Source organism: Gastrolobium bilobum, unplaced genomic scaffold (genome assembly GCF_033153095.1).
Source record: "Gastrolobium bilobum isolate Gb01-03AN ecotype WA unplaced genomic scaffold, APGP_CSIRO_Gbil_v1 utg90389, whole genome shotgun sequence".
Lineage (NCBI taxonomy): Eukaryota > Viridiplantae > Streptophyta > Magnoliopsida > Fabales > Fabaceae > Gastrolobium > Gastrolobium bilobum.
This window is the reverse complement of record NW_026898883.1, coordinates 27,240-46,907: the sequence shown is the minus strand read 5'-3', so window position 1 is coordinate 46,907 and position 19,668 is coordinate 27,240. Positions and strand designations below refer to the sequence as shown.

Below are 19,668 nucleotides of genomic sequence, written 5' to 3'. Positions count from 1 at the left end.
ATCATGAACTTAGGTTCTATATGCAAATTTAAAATTATTTTAATAAATAAAAAATATTGGGTCTTATAATCATATATGCATAGCTCTGATACCAAATGAAGAAGATAATTATTAACCACTTGGTAATACCCAAGAGCATAAACGAGAAAATACTAATGCGTGAAGAACTTGTATGCTTTAGATATATGGAGAGCTGTTGCTTAGTAATTATGAATGTTTGTTAAAATTTATATTATGTTTTACTGGTTGAGAAAATTATATTAGGTTTTAATTTTTTTATTAATATCATTGCATTTCTTTGTTATTTTTTTATTAACTCTTGTAATTTTGAATATTAATTTTTTAAAACTTTATAAATCCATATTGTTCTTTCAAATCTTATAAATTCTATTAAAATCCTTTAAAATCCAATCTTAAAATCTTGATTGTAAAAAAAGTCTTTTAAAAAAGTCTTCAAAATCTCTCAAATTCTAAATAGTCTTTTAAAATCTATGAGATTTTTTATCACAAAAAAGTCTTTTAAAATCTTAATCCAATATACCTCCAAATGGAATTACTTTTTTCACTTAAATCCAAACTCAACCTAAGGAAATACGTTTTCTCCATCCCTTAGAGTACGTTGGATGTTTTTCTATTTTTTTAGGAGTTTTTTTTAAAATAAAATTATTTTTCATTTTGTGTATGTGTTGAATGCGATTATAAAAAAAGAAGTAAAAAAAGAATATTAAAAGAATATTTTAATAAAAGAGGATGTATCCCATAATACTTGAAAATGTGCTCTTGGAAGCCTCACAAAAGAAATTTTACATTTATTATTAGTAATTGATTTACTTATATTCAACGATTTCATATAATTAAAAGAATTAAAATTATTAAATAAAAATAGGACCAAATGTAGAGATAGAGAATATAAGAAACTTTTGTAACAAACCTACATGTATATATGTACAAGTGAATTATTTCATGTTTTATTTAATATTATTATATCATGTGATATAGTTTTAATTATTTATAGACAAATCAATAACGATGATAATTTTGTCATTTCTTATCTCAATATTTTTTCTATTTTATATCTTATGGAGATTAATACATCCGTAAATAATTATGGAAAATAAAGTTCTTATGTAATAGGAGAAGTTTTTTTTTTTTCTGCAACGAATTAAGACTATGTATTACAGGTAGTATATAATTATAATTTTAAAAGATGTTTTTTTTTCTCTCCTCATATGTTGTGGCTGACATGGCGGAGAGAAAAGTATCAACTTTAATATTATAACTATGTATTATCGGTAATATATAGTGTTAATTGGTTGCAATTCTTCTCCTATAACATATAAGTTGGGGACCATAATTAATATCGGGACCATAATTAATATCGGGACATTGACCGTACTGCCACATTTACAGAAACGAAACACCTGAATGCCACGCACTTAGAATTTATTTTCAAACTGCCATGACATCAAAGTCGCTACATGATATAGTGACTATAAACAGAACACATGACGTATTTTCAATGATCAACAAAGTTAGAAAAGTTGTCCAACCAAAGTTGCTACAGTTAGAAAAGTTGTCCAACCAAAGTTGCTACACTGTATAGCGACTTTGGATTGGTTTCTTGACATGTGGAGTATTTGTGTGGTCTAACTTGCCACAGTCCCCCCATATCAAAGTCGCTACATGATATAGTGACTATGAATAGAACACATGACGTATTTTCAATGATCAACAAAGTTAGAAAAGTTGTCCAACCAAAGTTGCTACAGTTAGAAAAGTTGTCCAACCAAAGTTGCTACACTGTATAGCGACTTTGGATTGGTTTCTTGACATGTGGAGTATTTGTGTGGTCTAACTTGCCACGGTCCCCCCTTCTCAAATCGATACATCAGGTAGCAACTTTGTTTTTTATTTTTCTTACCGAAGTAGCTACATAGTGTAGCTATTTTGATTTGATTTTAATAAAATATTAAAATATTTCTATTAGTGTAGGAATTAAATCATAGGTTAGTTGATATGTATTATATTTAAAATTAAAAATATAATGGAATTTTAACATTAGTTTGAATATTATTTTTGCATATATTAAAATAATATAGGTCAACTAATCTATGATTTCATCCCTACACTAATAAAAATATTTTATTTTTAGGATAAATGATATTTTAATATTTTATTTAAAATAAAATAAAAAAACCAAAAATAACTATATTATGTAGCTACTTTGGTTAGAAAAAATAAAACAATGAAATCACTACATGGTGTAATGACTTCGAGAAAAAAAAAACTCAAAGTGTGTAACGACTTTGGTTGAACATGCATTGTTGTCAAAAATTAGTGTAAAAACATAAAAACTTACGTTTTTACTAGAGTGGTGCGTGGTAACACGCAAGTAAAAATGATCCTTGGTAAAAACACTGTGTAAAAACGTAAAAACAGTAAAAACTTACGTTTTTACCGTTTCGACCGTTTTTACTTAAAACTAAATTAAAAAAAATAAAGATTTACAAAAAAAGAAATTAAAAAAACCCAATTTTTGTTTTGCCCAGATCTTATGCACAATATCTTGATATCTTTTTATTTGGATATATGTCTTTTTATAATTATGTCTTATAAAGCTACAATTCTATTTTAAGTTATACTATGAGAATCGTTTTGTGTTTTTGGATCATTGTGTGCATTGAAATAAGTGGAATTATATCCTAATGAACGAAGATTCAAAATCTGCAGAGTATATGAAGTAGATAGAACAGATTGGTTATCCATTACTTGTTAGTTATCACTATTTATAATTTTGATACTTGGTTATCAAAAATAATTTTTCGTTTTAGATAGATGAGTGACTCAACACACATGTTTATTATATGATACTTTTTTATATGCATATATATATATATATATGTATATATATAATTTTGTATCTTGAGTATAAAGTAAAAACTTTAAATTTCATATCATTTTTACATTTTATATTTCTATCACTCTTTCCATTTCTATGTAAAAACTCGAATTTGACTATATTACATGCTAATCACGGAAATTGTGCCATATATGTTATTTATAGTCACTATATCATGTACCAATTTTAATGTTATGGCAATTTGAAAAAAAAAATCTAGGTGCGTGGCATTAAGGTATTTTATATTTGTATCACATGTTAAGCGTCATTGAGACGGCACTTTGGCTCCTTATTTCATTTAAAAAAAAGCAAGAACAAAGCAAGTTTGAAGTGTCAAAGACTCAAAGCATTGGCTAAGTGGTTGCAACGTGTCAGAGAAAAAGACAATATTAAAAGAAAGAAAAAAATAAAAAATGAAAGCACAAAAAACACATGTTCCTTAAAAGCAATGATGGTTGGTCACTACAAGCTACAGGGAATCAAGCCAGCTTTCTCAGAGCGTTGAAATTCCGAGACTTGCATAAAATTACAACACCATTCAACCATTCTCTTCTCAAGTTCTGATCCATTTATTGGGTGCCCCAAACAATGGATGGTGTCACTGTCAAGGCCGAGGTTGCAGAAGAAGAACACAAAGACCAGGTTTTGGGTCTAGAATATTCTCCTCCTGCTTTGGAGGATCATGGTGATAGTGCTGATGGAGTTACTACCAACAAGTAGGTCTTTTGACAACTGATATGTCTCTCTTTTCACAATACACATTCTTTTGTTTCCATTTACTATTTTTGTTTCATGAACAATTACCCACTTGCTTTGTCATATCAATTTTGGGTAAAATTTCTTATTTTTGGGGATTGCAAACCTTGGATGAACAATTAACTATGGGTTTTTTTTTTAATTATCCGCCTTAAAAAGTTTCTATTTTTTGTGAGATGAGGACCCGTATGCTCTTGGGTTCAGTATGGGCAATTAATTAATGAGAACAAAAAGGTATATGTGCCTGAAAAAGGATTTTTTTTTTTTTTTCTTGAATTATGCTTGTAACTCTTAGTTAACGAGACCCATATATATATATATATATATATATATATATTTGTGTATTTTTATGTATTTATTAATTTTTTATTTATTTATTTATTTATTTATATTTTTTTATTTTTTATTTTTTTTAACCGTTTTGTATCTTTCACGTGGGTTCATCTACCACCGACCCCAATTAATTTGGGATAAATGTGTTGTTGATGTTGATGTTGTTGATGCTTGTAACTCTTAGTTTTGTGAATTGAAAACGTTCTAATGAATTGAGGCAACTTTTTAATAAGAGCCATCTTCGGGATTAAGTCTACTATGTAACCTAAGAAAGCTATGAGATGGATATGAGCCTTAGAGGAGTTTGTTTTGGGTAATGATTTTTTTCCTTACGCTCCGGGAAATGCAGGAATGTTAACCAAAGTTTTTGGTTTGCAAAAAATATTCTGGAGGAAACAACAACCTAGGTGGGATCTGCTACATAGATATATTAACGCCATTTGGACTCCATCAGAAAACTAAGGTCTTATTTAATGGTTTCACTATCTGCTAAATTTTTTTTGACCCACTTTTCTTATGGGAGCCTTTATTGATCTTCCTGTCACATGATCATACCACCGTCCAATGTCAAGTCTTGTCTTCTTCTCCTCAATAGGAGCTATTCATTCCTAATCTTATCTTTCCTTGTATATGGTTTTCATTTACCTTAACGTTCTCATCTCCACTACACTTACTGTTATTAATTTTTATGCTCTTGATGGAACCTTTCTGCCCACCATTCACACCATAGAGTATCATTGTTCTTATAACTGTCTTATAGAATTTTCCTTTGAGTTTGGTAGTCACTTTTTTATCACAAACTATACCTGAAACATTTTTTCATTTCATCCACCCCGCTTGAATCCTATTGTTGACAGCTGAATTTCCCAATTACTTTGTAAGATAGATCCAAAATACCTAACCTGTAGAACTTTTAGTGTTATGATCATCCATGTATTCCTATTCCTACTTAACCAAAAACCCTTAGATTCCTAAGCTTCTCTCCCCATTTTTCTTTCTCACAACTCATCAACCTGGACTATATCGTTGCAATAAAGGAATCAAGCTACAATCTACTACCTCTTGGATGTCATGTGTTCTGTAAGAACATACAATACTAAGGTAAAATGGTGTGTACTCAAAGTCAAGCCTTGATCCAAACCTATAATGGGAAAATATTTTGTTACTTTTCCAGAAGTTCAATACTAGTTGTTGCCCCATTATACATATCTTATATAGCTTGAATATAATGCGATATGAACACCTTTCTTCTCTAGAACTTTCCATAAGACTTCTTGTGGCACACTATCATAGGCTTTTTCTAGATCCGTGAAGACCATATATAAGTTTTCTTGTCTTTAGCTGCATCCTTCCATCAAACCCTGCAAAAGGTATATATCCTCCATGGTCCATCTTCCTCCAAATTGGTTCTGTTATTTGCAAGTATTTGCTCTAATCTTCTATCAACTACTCTTTCCCGCTGTAAAATTTATGAACACCTATGGTGGAGTAGCAGTGAAGTTGTGTAGCAGTAATAGTGGTATGATGATGGTGGGGGTGACGATGTAAGGGAAAGTGGGGGTGTAGCGGTAAGGATGGAGGGGGAAATGAGGAAAGATTGGCAATGATGGCATTTTTAATTCCTCCGTCTATATTGCCAGTGTTTTTTTTTTTTTTTTAACTTTTCTTTTCGTTTCTTTTTGTTGCTGTTGTTGGAGGGTGAGCCTTGGAGCAACGGGAAGGTTGTTCCTTGTGACCGCATGGTCATGGGTTCAAGTCTGGAAAATAGTCTCTTTGTAAAATTGGAAGGGTAAGTCTAGGAGGGTTTGCCCTTTGTCCTTTTTGTTGTTGTTGTTGACAAAATATGGGAATTTTGCTTTCTTATGAATGATAGATTTGTGGGATATTTTTTTTCTAATGATGAACTGAACATGGAAATTACATGGTATTCTAAAGTGTCCTAAATAATCCTGGAAACATTCCCCGGATTCTTAAAAACATGAACCATACCCAATGTCTCCCTTATTTCAAAGGAGGAGATGAGGTTGGGGCTATACTATAGTGCACTAGGGACTCATTTTGAAATCAATGCCTGTTTTTGCTTTATACTAAAAAAGCTTTTGTGAATTTATTTTCTCCCTTGGATAAAGGATGGAGCCATTTGGGAGAGAGAATTCTCTCTCAAATGAAATTAAATGCAGAATTTTTCTGAGTTCTGAACCTTTGACTTAACACATTTTTATTTTACCAACTTTTTAAAAAATCCAAGGGTTTCTGCTGGACAAATGATACGTAACCTTCCCTGTCAAATTGAATAAAAAGGAATAATATAGTATAAACCCATAATCTTGATTCAGCAAATAAATGGGAACACCGACCAAAATGCCACTGTTCACCAAGTTTTTTACCTAAATGCCACGTGAACAGTGTTATTTCCCAATCTGTCACGGGGGCAAGTTCGCTATCCGGTGTAGCGAACTCGGTTTGCTGACGTGTCACATTTCTAGTGGATAACAAGTACCAAGTTAAAAAAAAAAAAAAATTATGGAGTTCGCTACATTGGGTAGCGAACTTGGTTAAAGGTGTCCACTATAAACGTGACACGTCAGCAAACCGAGTTCGCTACAGCGGGCAGCGAACTTGCCCGCGTGGCAGATTGGGAAATAACACTGTTCGCGTGGTATTTAGGTAAAAAACTTGGTGAACAGTGGCATTTTGGTCACTGTTCCAAATAAATGACACAAAAAACTTCAATTGTTTTAAGTAACAAAAGCATTGAAAGCAATTGGGATTTAACCTCTGTTATAAGATAAATCTAAATATGTGTGCCTCAGCTTATCTCCCTGTTCTTTGTTGGTATATGAAATCAATGGTGGTCAGATATAGTAATGTTTTTCACGGCCAGCATAATGTACCCCAGTTGTTTGGATAAACTTTAACAAAAGAACAACTTTCAATGCATAAATTGATGAAATGCATGTGTATTTAAGCTCAAGAGAGAAAAAAATTTCTGATGATAATCAATTGTAATATCCGATGTCCTTATATTTGTTTGGGTAGGATTGGGAAGCTTCAACATGTATCTACCTTGTATTTTTTCTAGAAGCCATGTATTAAAACCTATTGATGGGTGGGGGAAAAAGGTAGGCTACTGTGAGTATTAAGACTCACCGGGTATCAAACCCAATATCAAGTGCTTCCCAGCTACTTGGGTTCAAGGCAGTTGGCTGGTGGATCACATTTAAGTTCAATTTGATTGTTATTACTTTATGGTTATGGTTTTGGCTTTTCAAAGCAATTAGTCTCAATAGGCATTTTTTATGCAACGTTATTTATGGGTTTCCACTATTGCCAAGGATTTTGCTAGAGCTAGTTAGGGAATTGAAAATTGATAAAGGGAATCATACTGACTTCATTCCAGTATTTTGATGTGTTTTGAAGGGACAATTCACTTGAAAATCAATTCTTGACACATCTCGTAATACTACAAAGAGCTTATGGCTCTTCAAAATTTAGAAAATATAGAAATCTATTAAATATAAAGCATTGATAATTCTAGAAAGTCCAAGTTATAATTTCCACCAATCTCATGCTTACAGATGCTTTTACGAGTGTATATTGTGTATAGTTTTTTATTTTTATTATTTATTATTTACTATTATTATTTTCTCTTTTAGGTCAGTGCCAGTATCTGGACTGAATGCAGTGATTCTTAGTACAAGTCAGCTTACCATCTTCTATAATGGGAGTGTTTGTGTCTATGATGGAATCCCTGCAGAAAAGGTAGCGACTTGCTGCATTTTGATGTGATAAGTGAATCTTGCAGTCTGTTGTGCCTTGGATCCAGCCCTCTATTTTACATGTTATGATACAATCCAAATCATACATGTACTTTCTCTTATTTACTAACAGGTGCATGAAATAATACTTATGGCTGCTGCTGCTGCCAAGTCTACTGAAATGAAGAAGATTGGGACACAATCTTCCCTCATTTCACCCGTTCCCACTAGGCCTTCTTCTCCAAATGGAACCACCAATAATATTGCTTCACCGCAGGCACCCTGCTTTCCTGCAGAGAAGAGTTCCATTTGCAGGCTGCAAGGTGGTAAATTTCCTATTATTGTGCTAGATTTAGATGATAATCTTCAAAACAATTTTGTCTTCTTTATCATTTACTATTTAGTAACTATGTTGTCTGTTATTTTAATGTAACAAAAATTTAAATCTCTTGTGGATTTTGCTCGATATGTCTCTTCAGAATTTCCAATAGCACGCAGACATTCACTTCAAAGGTTTCTTGAGAAGCGGCGAGACAGGTACTATTCAGTTTAGAGTTTCCAATTTTGTGTAGAGCTGGCAAAATGGGCCGAGCCCGCCGGGCCGGCCCGCCCCGCCCGCCAAACGGGGCGGGGCGGGCTGAGTTTTCTAAACTCGCTGCCCGCCAAGCCCGCCAGGGCTGATTTTTTTTATTTTTTTTTTAATTTTTAGTGTAAAATGTGACGGGTTTGGCGGGCAGCCCGCCCCGCCCGCCCAAACGGGGCGGGGCGGGCAGAGATATCTAGCCCACCTTCAATGGCGGGGCGGGGCGGGCAGCCCGCTTTGCCACCTCTAATTTTGTGTATGATTGTTATAGACCAGTTTTCTTATTGAATTCATTTATGTCTTGTTTAAGGTTGGGGAGCAAAGCTCCTTATCCTTCCTCATCAACTACAAAAGTGGCTGACAACATAGAGAACAACTTCTGTGGTGACAATGCACCAGATTTGATTTCCTTGAAACGATCCGAGGAGGAATTTCAGCCAACTGTCTCTGCCTCTTGAGTGTAGCTGGTGTTGGTTCTATTTTATGTGGTGTGATTGTGTTGAAGATCATGGGCATTCATGTAGAAGCACAGGAACTAGTGTAATTGTATGATTATGTTCAGGAGTCTGGTAACTCTGTATTTTTATAACTATTGAACCCGAAATGGTTGCATATCTCTAGTCACGTCTAGGAAGTGTGCTTTGTGCTTAAATCACCCGATTTTAAACTGTTTTTCCTGTATCTGACTATGTTTGTGGACAACTGATTATCCATTGTGTTGATGTTCCAGTATTTACTTTTATAACACCTTTGAGCTTTTTCCTTCCTATTTTTTGCTTGTAAAAAAGAACAATAATTTATAGGCAACCCTTGATGGACTCATTGCCAGTATGCTTGAAAGAGGCTTGAGTATTTTCAATGTTAAACATATTTTCAATTTTCTTGTAAATGTGCACACATCCAAGCATGTCAGATGTCCTTATGAGATTATTTATTCCATATTTACAACATGGCTCTTGATATGACCTGGTAAACATATAAATAAAATTGAGTTGAAGTTGTCTGCTGCTGACAAGAACTTAGACTATCCAAAAGGCTTTTAAGTTTGCCAAATTGGCCTGTTTATGTAAATATTATTATTATTATTATATATTTAAAGATTTTGGGCTATTGGACTATATACAGGTTCAAGTTGGTTAAACTATTTAAAAGTAGATGCGGTTGGGGTGGCAAATTGGATTTGGGTTATGTTTGAATCAACATGAATTCCATATAAATATGTATATCCTCAATATGAAACACGAATTGTTATCGTGTTAAAACTCTTGACACTAATATGATTGGTTTATTATATGAGTTAATACTACATGATACTAATAATTCGTCAATGTATTTATGAATAAAAATTACTGAAGTAACCTCAAATTAAATAAATAAAAGTGGGGTGAAGGTAAATACGTAATTATATAACTGTTTAATTTAAACGGGTCAATTGCAGATTGATACAAACATGACTCGATCATGAATACCAAATGACACAATTTTATGTTTAAGACTTCAAGCTTTGTGTTTAAAAAATAAATAAGACCTTTTAAGGTACGGTCTAGCCTGAGTTAATTACTTTCCATTCCTTATTTTGCGGCGACAAGTCCAAATTCCTCCATGTATTATTCCCTATTTCCCATTTCTCCTTGTCCTTTCGATAAGAACCCTGTTAGTTTTCTCAGGACACACCTCCCTTGAAAACAAAATTACAGTTAAAGTTTATGTCATATTAATTTATCTTATATTAATCATCAGTGCTGCAAACGGGGTTGAATATGACTCCGACTATTGTGTCAAAATTATTGGAAGTACACAATTTTACTGTGATCTGGAAAGGAAAAGTTTTCAGCTGTGCCATTTTGATGATTATTCCTTTGGCAGCTACAATGTTTTCTTTCATGCTGGATGTGAAGTCACATGTTCTTCTAACACTACTAATGATAAGATTTGCATACAATATAACCACAACGTCATTGGATCATAACAAAGTCACTGTAAAAGAGGAAATGTCATTAAAAGAATTGTTAAATCCTTAGGTTACAAATTTAAACATGAAATGCAAAGAGGAAAGAGACTATTCATTTTAGAACTCCAGGCCATGTTCACGAGCTGCATCAGCAAGTACTTGAACACGGCCATGATATGGGTATCCACCTCTGTCAAAGGCCACCTTTCTGATACCTTTCTCCAGACAGGACTTTGCAATGATCTCACCCATCCTCTTTGCTACTTCCTGAAGCCAAAAAGTTTGAAAGGATCAGATCCAAGGTTCAGAAAATGGAAACATAAGAAAAAAAACACAGCAGATACAGCAAGAAATCTTTTTAGCAAGGGAGACTGAGGCATCACAACCATAGAAACAAATGTCTTTTACATCATACTCAACTAGTTCAAAGATTTAATAATGAAAGGAAATTTGACTATTACAACTGCTCTGGTGCAAACACCAAGTGGGTTTTGAAGATTATTTGCTTAATTTAATTTGTTGGTAGGCAGAAGAGTATTTATTTGATGGAACCCTGTTGTAAAAATCCAGAATTTGGTGGCCTAGCCACTTTGATTTGAGTCATTTTGTATCTTTCTTTCAGTATCTATTGATATATGAGCAATGCTAGCAACCTATTGTTTGACACTCTTTCTAATGGGTCAATTTCATGTGGGCTCCACTAAAAAAGAGAGTAGGCCCAATTTTTTAGTGAAACTCCCATAAAACTTCAATATTAATAAAGTGTGTGTCAGATAGTGTGTGTTGATAACATCTTTCATAGACATATTTGAGGAAAAACAGGAAATATTGAAAGTATTTGGAACCATGATGATCGGTTAAAAATGTAATGCATTTATAATATATTAGTTATCATCATTGAAAGTGGAGATGAACTTCAGGATGTAAATGGTTTCTTGCTTCTGTAAGTCTATAGAGTTTAGAGTGTTTTAAATCAAATGAATACACAACAATTCCCTTTATATTGGCATTGAGAAAGCACACCAACATCAGAGGAAATCATTGCATGTTAAGTATGCATCTATTGCCAAAAAACTCAGTATCCACTAATTGTGAGGTAGGCAATAGAGCCTTCAACTGCAACAAATGAAGCTGACTTACAATGATTACTATGCGAATACAGGTACATAGATACTCAAGGAACCCAAAAGGTTCTTCCTTCTACATTGTTTAATTGCTACAATGTGAAGTTTGGAAATTACATCCAATAAAAATATTTTAGCTACAGGTATTGAGTTTATTGTAAAAAGAGAGAGAAAGAAGATGACAATAACAATGAAGGGTGTCTAATGACAACATGCAGTAGTAACAGATATTTCTTTGATATAAGTGCATGGCCGTGCATGCCTCTGGGCCATGCCATCCTAACCTAAGGGTGAGGCAGAGAACAATATCCATCTTTGCAAGGTACGTATAGTTTCCTCTTTGGTATATTTAGTTCTCCACTGATTACTAATTTCTTTTCCCAGGATCAATGTTTAATTTTATGCGTTGTTAAGGAAACATTATGACTTCCAATCAGGAAACGGGAAATTTTCTTATCATTGAGGAAAAGAGGCAAATTATTTTTCAGTATTATACACAACACTGAGTCCAATCTGGCATAAATCAAATTATAATCAGAGCATTTTAGGAACTTACAATTGTAGGGCCAGAGGTGTAGTTGAACTCTTCAGCAACTGTCTTCTGCATTGTTGAAACTGAAGCAAGTGTGTGCATGTTGGAGTCATCTATCACCTGGACGGAGAGATGCTTGTTGGATCGGAAGACAGACAATCTTGGTCTTTCGGGTGTCCCTTCAACCTGATAAAACAAAATTATTCCAGAATAGATATACATTGGACTCTTCATGACAGCAGATTTCCATTTAACAGAAATTGTTTTCCCAAGGCATGGAGATAATTATACAAACAATTCTTATGCACTTCCATATTCTCAATAAATATAAGTATTATAGCAAGAAAAGCAATAGCAAGAAGAAAAGATGAAAGGTGAAATGAAAGAGGAAACTATCATAACGTTCATCTTTGTGATACTAAAAATTGAAGTAGCCTACATGGTTGCTCCTCTATCTTCCTTAGTTCCATTCTTTTATTTCATTTTTTTCTAAAATCATGCAAGAGTTACATAGAAACTTATCAACAGATGTCCACAATATTATCCTCATTCCCAATGACTCAGGTAATCCCGCCCAAGGGTAGCTTAACATGAACTTCCTCTCAATGAAAAGAAGGATAACAAAGCATGGTGTGCTATATATCATATAAGGCCATCATGACAATGTGTAAAAATTAATTGATCACTGTGAATTATGTAACCAGAGAAGCAAAACAGAAGCCACAACCTAAACATAAGATATGCAGTTTATTGGACATAAAACTGGTATACAACATAAATTCATAATGATGGTAGAGAGTGCAAGGATTGACTTCGCCAAGGGACATTATAACGACATGCCAAAACAACACAATCAACAAAAGAAACAATGGATAATTGGAAAACAGCAAAACCAGTATTCTGACTAATACATAATTACCAAAGTAAATATAATAAAGCAGGGGAACCTCATTCAATACACACTAAAATAACAAGCGAAGCCATCATCAATCTGCAAGTTCCATCAACAACTAGTACATGCCAAAATTTACAAACAAGTAATGCAAGTAAAGACCCAACAATGAATAAAAATTAGAAAAGGCATAGTTAACCTTTGACAAGACAAAAAGAACTCAAATTTGGCATACTCAAGTGGTGGGTAATTTAAGGACAATGTGAAGAAAGAAAAAAGAGAGATACCCATTATGGTGGGGTTCTGTAGCTACTCGAATTCGTAGAAAAGAATAGATTTTGAACGCAAAGGAAGCAATAAAAGTGAAAGAAAAGTAAATGAAAGACCTTCTTCCTGATACGCTTGTGGCGGGCAACCCTGTCTTCCGTTGAGGTCCTGGTTTGGGCTTCAACCACAAAAGATAACGAGAACGAGGGCTTGGGATTTGGCTTTGAAATTGTGAACAAGGAAGAGGAAGAGGGTAACGCAATAGAATGAAGGAAGGAGAGCGAAGAAGAAAGCATTGTAGTGTGTAATCTGATCACTGCCTTACACGTTACCAGTTTCAAGGTTCAACCTATGCACTACTCACCCTCACCTTATCCTTCTAGTATGATTCTGTTCTATTTTTCAGACATGTACTTCAAATATATGCTTTTATTAGTTCTTTATTTATTTCTGAAGAATTTTTTTTTTATTAATGATCGTCGCACAACAAGAAAATTTTAAATTTAATTTGTATTTATTATTACTATAAAAAATTGTATACTGTTATTTAATAATATATTGTTATTTCATTTAATAAATTTAATAATATAAAAAATTGGCAAATTTATCAAATCATATGATTAGATGATATAATATATCCTTTTCACATTAGCACCCGCAACACTTTGTGTACTCATTGTTTAGCATGAAGTTTTGTGTGCATTTATAATCTAATGGCAAGTCTTTTAGCAATTAAAAGGGTGTGTATGATAGCTTACCAAAAAAAAAAAGGGTGTGTATGATATAATTTTTTATTTTTATTTTTATTCCTGGAAACATAAACGAATAGAAATAACATTTGATAAAATCAATTTATTTTTTTTATTCACGACATAAACCGATTTAATTTTTGTGATGAGAAATGAAAAAAAAAAATTGATCCTCTATCCATGCGCGCGCACACACATATATATATATATATACATATTATTTTATGGGTATAAGTTATAATTTTAATTTTAATAGTTATTTTTTTTGTATTTAATGATTCTAATTTATTTGTTAAATAAGTTATTAGATATAAGTTAATCAAAAATTAAGAAAAAATATAAGATTTTTTATTTTTATGTTCGTGTATATATATATATATATATATATATATATATATATATATATATATATATATATATACTGTAGAAATAATTTATTACACTCGTATAAAAATGAGCTCAGTAATCTTTTCTCAATCTTCTCTTCATAATAAAATCTATTCTCCCTATATATATTGTTTTAAGCATTCACATCACATGTCTAACAATGAAGAAAACTAATTCAAATATGTCGACACATCCAGGTTCAGGACTTAAGAAATTAATATTCAGGAAATATACTGTAGGAAACCCAATGTGTAGTGAATCACCAACTCACCTCCAGCCCGAGGAAGACACTAATCGTTGGCCTAAATGAATGCCTATGCAGCCCAATTGTTTTTGAGGACTATATGTCTGGTTAAGTAGGAAATAAACCCAGTTCAACTTTAGCCTGATTTTAGTTCCTTGTTAATCTGGATTTGTGTTAATTGCTTTACTAAGATTATTCTAGGGATTATGAAGTACGATATTCAGTAATGGAAAAATCACAGAAAAAAATTGCACGTCTCTCTCTTGCCTTCATTTTCCCTCTTCCCTCCTTTTCCAACTAAACTCTACATATACATTTTATATGTCAAAAAGTTATACTCAGGCATTTTACATTGTTGACGGTAATAATCTCTTCTATTATCTTCAAGTTCCACTGGCAGTTTTGTTTACATAGTAAAATATACATGTTAAGGAACAAGGTTGTTGACACTCCTACATATTTATTTGTATTTTTTATTAATGATTTTTAAGTATAACGAATTAAGTTACTCTCAATAAAATATTGATAAATAAGCAAAAATATTATTAATGAAGGTTTGAATTTTTTAAAAATCACAATCAAATGTAATTACTGATCAATGTTAATAAACATTGTGTATTGTGAGTGCAAATTATGACTACTCTATAGATGTCATTTTGGTCTAGCAATGAATTTAGTATTGGGCTGCTGGCTAGCAAGTAATAGCGATGCACCAGGGCTGACCAGTGCAAATTTAATAATATTTTCTGCTTGAAGAATGAAGAGATGCTGAATTGATGATTCAATTGGAGAAAGTGTCCAATTTTCTTTTTGTCACAATCTGAAGCAACTTCATCGCTAATTTCAATATGGGCTGACACCCAACTTGTGAAGTTATTTTTTTTTTTTTCATGTTGGTTTATATATATATGGGATTTATATTTTTACAGCTGATGTACGTGTAGCAGTCAAATACTTGTCATATATATACATGAAAGTATTAAATGTGGAAAATCATAACCATACAAAAGGAGAAAACATTTAATATGATATATATATATATATATATATATATATATATATATATATATATATATTGGTAGGGAATTTAGACACACACACACTAGGGGTCACGGGTCAATCAGGGGGTCATGGGGTCACTTTGCTGACCCAATTTTGTACATTAAAAAATTATAAATATATATTCTATTTGAAAAATTTAAAAAATCAAACCACCAATCATCAAAGATTCAATATATACTTAACATAATTCAACCAATTACATCCACAAGTTAATATTACACAAGCTAATGAAAGTATCAAACTATCAAAATATAAAACACATATCCCAATTGAGTTAATAAAAAGTTATATCATCAAACTCAGACCCTCATTGTCTTTCTCACGCACCTACGGTGCGACAAATCAATAATGGAGAGAAAAGAACCAGCAAGGCGGAGGAGAGGGAGAGAGAAGATCGAAGATGATAGGAGAAATCACCACCACAACAACAAAGATCATCGGAGAGAAAATCAGAAGAGAAAAATAATGATTTAGATCTAATTCTAGATCGTTAGTAGCAATTTTTTGTTTTTGTTTTATTTTTATTTTTTTTACACATCAAACAAACGTCTTTTCCCTGTGTAAATTTTTTTAAAAAAAAAGATGCAATAACCCCCTCTTACTCGAGAGTTATGGGTTCAACCAAGGAATTTTGAGGGTCAAAGGGGTCAACGTGCATGTGAGGTCTAATCTCAATCCTCAGAGAGAGGGGGTCAATGACCTGGCGAAGTCAACCTGGAGTGGAGCAGAGTGGTTGCCAAATAGGTATGCTCCAGATTCAGCATTCCATGGAAACAGTGAGTGTAGCGCTCCTGGTTGTGGGATTTTAGAGAGAGAGTAAAAAAAAAGGAGAATAGAAAAAGCAATTGAAAGCAGGGATTTTTGGCCAATCAAAAAATATCACCCAAATTTGTGTTTTCTATTCCTCCAAACTCAAGTGAATTGATCAGCACCGTCTCTTCCCAAGCCCAAGATGTGACCCAGTCCGTCCATCAACAAATGCATATATATATATATATATATATATATATATATATATATATATTCGGGTCAATCGGTCCGATCAGTGACCCACCGGTTCAACCAGTGACCCAGTAACTCAATATCTCAGCTGGATTGATGTCCGGTCTAAGTTTAATAAAACTAGTAGTAGCTTGAGCAAATCTTCCCAATAGAGTTTTTTTTTTGGTATACTCTAATAGAATTTTAGGTTTCTGTAATATTATTTTTACACAAATTTTATATATATTTTTTTTATAAAAATGAGAGAGAGAGAAAAACAAAAGAATTTTAATTTCTCTCTCTTTATCTTAGAAAATAAAAGAAAAATGTAGAAAATCAAGTGTAAGATTTTTGTTCCTTTCTCAGCCTTTCATAAAACCTTGTTTAACTCGCTACGGTCTGTCGTGTCAAGCACTTTTTGGCAAGGTATATGGATCCCAATATTGTACATAACTTAGGTATGCTCAACATGTACTGCAACTAACTCATTTGTTTAGTGCAAATCTCGAGTTCATGCAGAAATTTCTCCTCATTTAGAGTGCAAACGAATAATGCGCACGCATTTGTTATTATTTCTTTTGCTTGTATCATAATTGACCAAGCTAATGAGGTTTCCTCCGTTCAAATTTGTTTGGCGCACTTGAAAACATAAAACAATAATTGAAAAGTGTATACTCTAAGGATTGGTATTTCTCGTATTATACGAGATAATTTTATATTCTATATATAAAAGAATATGTGATTTATATTTTTTTTTCTTTCTTATTTTCACATGAATTCACGTAACTTTGACATAAAATTATTTCTTATAATATGAGAAATAGTAAAAGAAATTATTTCCTATAATAATGTAAAGCGGGATTCCATAGAATTAGGAATGTAAATGGGTTAGGCCGGCCTATAGGAACCTACGACCTAGCTTATATTAGGCCAGACTTGGCCTATTACAAATAGTAAAATATAATAGATATAGGCTTTTAAATAAACCTATTTAGAAAACAGGACATAAACCTATAGGCCGACATATATCATATTATTTATTTAAAAATAAATAAATAAAATTATTATTTCAATAATTTTGAATAATAAATTCATATTATTTTGAGAAAAGTGTGTATCATTTTAAATGACACAAAATTGTGTCATTTTAAGTGAGAGAAAGAGATAAATCATGGAAGAGTGAGTAGGGGGGGAAGTTTTAAAGATATGGGTCTCACTTCTTTGTAAGAAGGATGTAAGATGTGTCATTTAAAATACCACACTTTTTTCCCTATTATTTTAGTTATTCTTTTACTTGTTGAATGTTTAACAGGCTAACAGGCTTAGGTCAAAGTTTTTTTTTTTAAATATATGTTAGGTTAGACTTGTAATTTGAGGCATACACAGGCCAGGCTAGACCCAATATTTTTTACACAAACTTAACATATTTAAGTCAAAGCCTAACCTAACCTAACCTAACCTAACCTATTTACATCCCTACGTATAATCCTATCTTTCTCGTAGACGACATATGGTGAATAGTAAAAAAAAAGAAGGTAAAAATCATAGTTGTATTATTTGAACTTGCTTGATCGGATGGACTTAAAACTCGTGTCCTACTCTTTGAGCTGGTCTAATTCTTTTTCCTAATGGACTTTTGGTATTGACTTAGTCAAACTCGGATGATGAACCATTGAACCTATCTAACCATATTTTCATTTTCTTCTTTTTAAATAAAAAATTTAAGACAACTACTTGTAGAATTTGAATATGGTACATAAAAGATTATATTATATCATTAAATAACACATTATTGTCATGTTCTTGATTTTTTTAATCTGTTATTATCTAAAACATGATTTTAAACTATATATCACGTAGTACTTATGAAGTATTTTTATATAATAATTTTTAATTTGTTTCTCCCCTTTTTTAGTCTTCTAACTCAATTGCTTAACCCACCTTTAATTCCCTAATTACCTTCTGACCGATTTTACCTCATGTCTGGCGTGAAAATAACCATATTGAACAGTAAATAAGAAAGCAGAGAAAGAGAAAAACAGAGAGGATAGAGAAAAGAATCTACATTTCATTAAAAATCTCACCATGTTTTGCCTCATCTATCATGGGGATTCCCTATTGATATAACACCTTGACTTGCAAAAATTACAAAGTGAAACTGCCACCACCATCATCAAAGTAAAAGAGGAACTGATTCAAACCTATCAAACACCTACATATCCTTTTTGTTTTTTTTTTTCATTTTTCATTTTTCATTTTCTACAATGAGAATTACATTCATACCAGATTCAAAAGCTAGTCAGATAGCTAAAACAAGCTAGTATGATGCAATCATGACCAACATTAGCATACAAAAACATATGCTAATTGTTTCATTAGACCTTTTTTTTTTTTTTACTGTTTGCTTGGTAAATGGAAAGAGTTGGCTCAAGTTATGTAGTAGTTATATTGCAGGATGTGGATTTGGACTTATCAAGGATAGACCACATAACTTGAACATCTTCATAACCGCATGCCATAACTTCACCATGCAGATCCATTACACGGTTCTCTTGCTCTGCTGAATCATATATACAAATTAACCAATTATCAATATAACATGGATACATGATATAATTAATAATCGATGACCCACAAGAGCTTCAGATAAGACATTTATGTTGAATAAATATTATGCCATGTACACACCTGTTTGAGACTTCTTATCGTCCCTTGGTGGTTGCTGGTTAAAGAAAGTGCAAGCTTTTTTGAATGGGGATGTGATGGTCTTCTTCCAAGATGCCATACTGGGTAACTGAATTAGTATTTGATATAAGTCTTTGAATTTGGTGCTAAGTCTCTTAGCAATAACTGTATTCTCTAGGACTTATATACTATCCAGTATCCAAGAGTATGTATATGTAAGAGAATTATAATATAGTAAGTGGGAGAGGAACAAAGAGACACACACAGAGATGAGGAGAGAGAGAGAGAGGCAAGATCCGTGAGATGAGGCTATAGATGGAAGGAACATCACTCCTTTTTATTGAGTTCCCTTATCTCATCAAACAAAAGGTCGCCGACTGTGCCTAAGCACATGCTGCACGCTCCCTCACAGACCTCCTTACACGTGAATTCTTTTCTAATGGATTCTATTATTATTATTATTAT

General features: G+C 32.6%; 3 protein-coding genes across 4 annotated transcripts; 1 reads left to right on the top strand and 2 right to left on the bottom strand.

The window, feature by feature from the left end:
- Window positions 1–3,333: 3,333 nt before the first annotated feature.
- On the top strand, window positions 3,334–9,105 carry LOC133285025 (protein TIFY 3B). Its single transcript, XM_061482172.1, has 5 exons — window positions 3,334–3,615; window positions 7,645–7,750; window positions 7,880–8,069; window positions 8,226–8,283; window positions 8,640–9,105. Exons 1-5 carry the CDS (start codon window positions 3,488–3,490, stop codon window positions 8,785–8,787), a joined length of 630 nt encoding a protein of 209 aa, XP_061338156.1. The 5' UTR covers window positions 3,334–3,487; the 3' UTR covers window positions 8,788–9,105.
- Window positions 9,106–10,254: 1,149 nt separating this feature from the next.
- Window positions 10,255–13,483, bottom strand: LOC133285026 (large ribosomal subunit protein uL18c-like). Its single transcript, XM_061482173.1, has 3 exons — window positions 13,215–13,483; window positions 11,961–12,122; window positions 10,255–10,547 (listed from the first exon to the last, which is right to left on the bottom strand). Exons 1-3 carry the CDS (start codon window positions 13,389–13,391, stop codon window positions 10,398–10,400), a joined length of 489 nt encoding a protein of 162 aa, XP_061338157.1. The 5' UTR covers window positions 13,392–13,483; the 3' UTR covers window positions 10,255–10,397.
- Window positions 13,484–18,619: 5,136 nt separating this feature from the next.
- On the bottom strand, window positions 18,620–19,393 carry LOC133285028 (uncharacterized). 2 transcript variants are annotated; one of them, XM_061482175.1, is made up of 2 exons: window positions 19,207–19,393; window positions 18,620–19,078 (listed from the first exon to the last, which is right to left on the bottom strand). In XM_061482175.1, exons 1-2 carry the CDS (start codon window positions 19,301–19,303, stop codon window positions 18,951–18,953), a joined length of 225 nt encoding a protein of 74 aa, XP_061338159.1. In that variant the 5' UTR covers window positions 19,304–19,393; the 3' UTR covers window positions 18,620–18,950. The 2 variants fall into 2 exon arrangements, with proteins under 2 accessions (XP_061338159.1, XP_061338160.1); XM_061482176.1 differs by having other exon boundaries at window positions 18,628–19,075.
- Between the last annotated feature and the right edge of the window lie 275 nt (window positions 19,394–19,668).

Bases quoted from the DNA above. Each gene is read 5' to 3' on its own strand.
- LOC133285025 (XM_061482172.1), top strand. From the start codon at position 3,488: ATGGATGGTGTCACTGTCAAGGCCGAGGTTGCAGAAGAAGAACACAAA. The intron at 3,616-7,644 runs GTAGGTCTTTTG...TTTCTCTTTTAG, and splicing joins GATGGAGTTACTACCAACAA to GTCAGTGCCAGTATCTGGAC. The intron at 7,751-7,879 runs GTAGCGACTTGC...ATTTACTAACAG, and splicing joins ATGGAATCCCTGCAGAAAAG to GTGCATGAAATAATACTTAT.
- LOC133285026 (XM_061482173.1), bottom strand. From the start codon at position 13,391: ATGCTTTCTTCTTCGCTCTCCTTCCTTCATTCTATTGCGTTACCCTCT. The intron at 12,123-13,214 runs GTCTTTCATTTA...TTGTTTTATCAG, and splicing joins ACAAGCGTATCAGGAAGAAG to GTTGAAGGGACACCCGAAAG. The intron at 10,548-11,960 runs GTAAGTTCCTAA...TTTTGGCTTCAG, and splicing joins ACACCTCTGGCCCTACAATT to GAAGTAGCAAAGAGGATGGG.
- LOC133285028 (XM_061482175.1), bottom strand. From the start codon at position 19,303: ATGGCATCTTGGAAGAAGACCATCACATCCCCATTCAAAAAAGCTTGC. The intron at 19,079-19,206 runs GTGTGTACATGG...TATATGATTCAG, and splicing joins CGATAAGAAGTCTCAAACAG to CAGAGCAAGAGAACCGTGTA.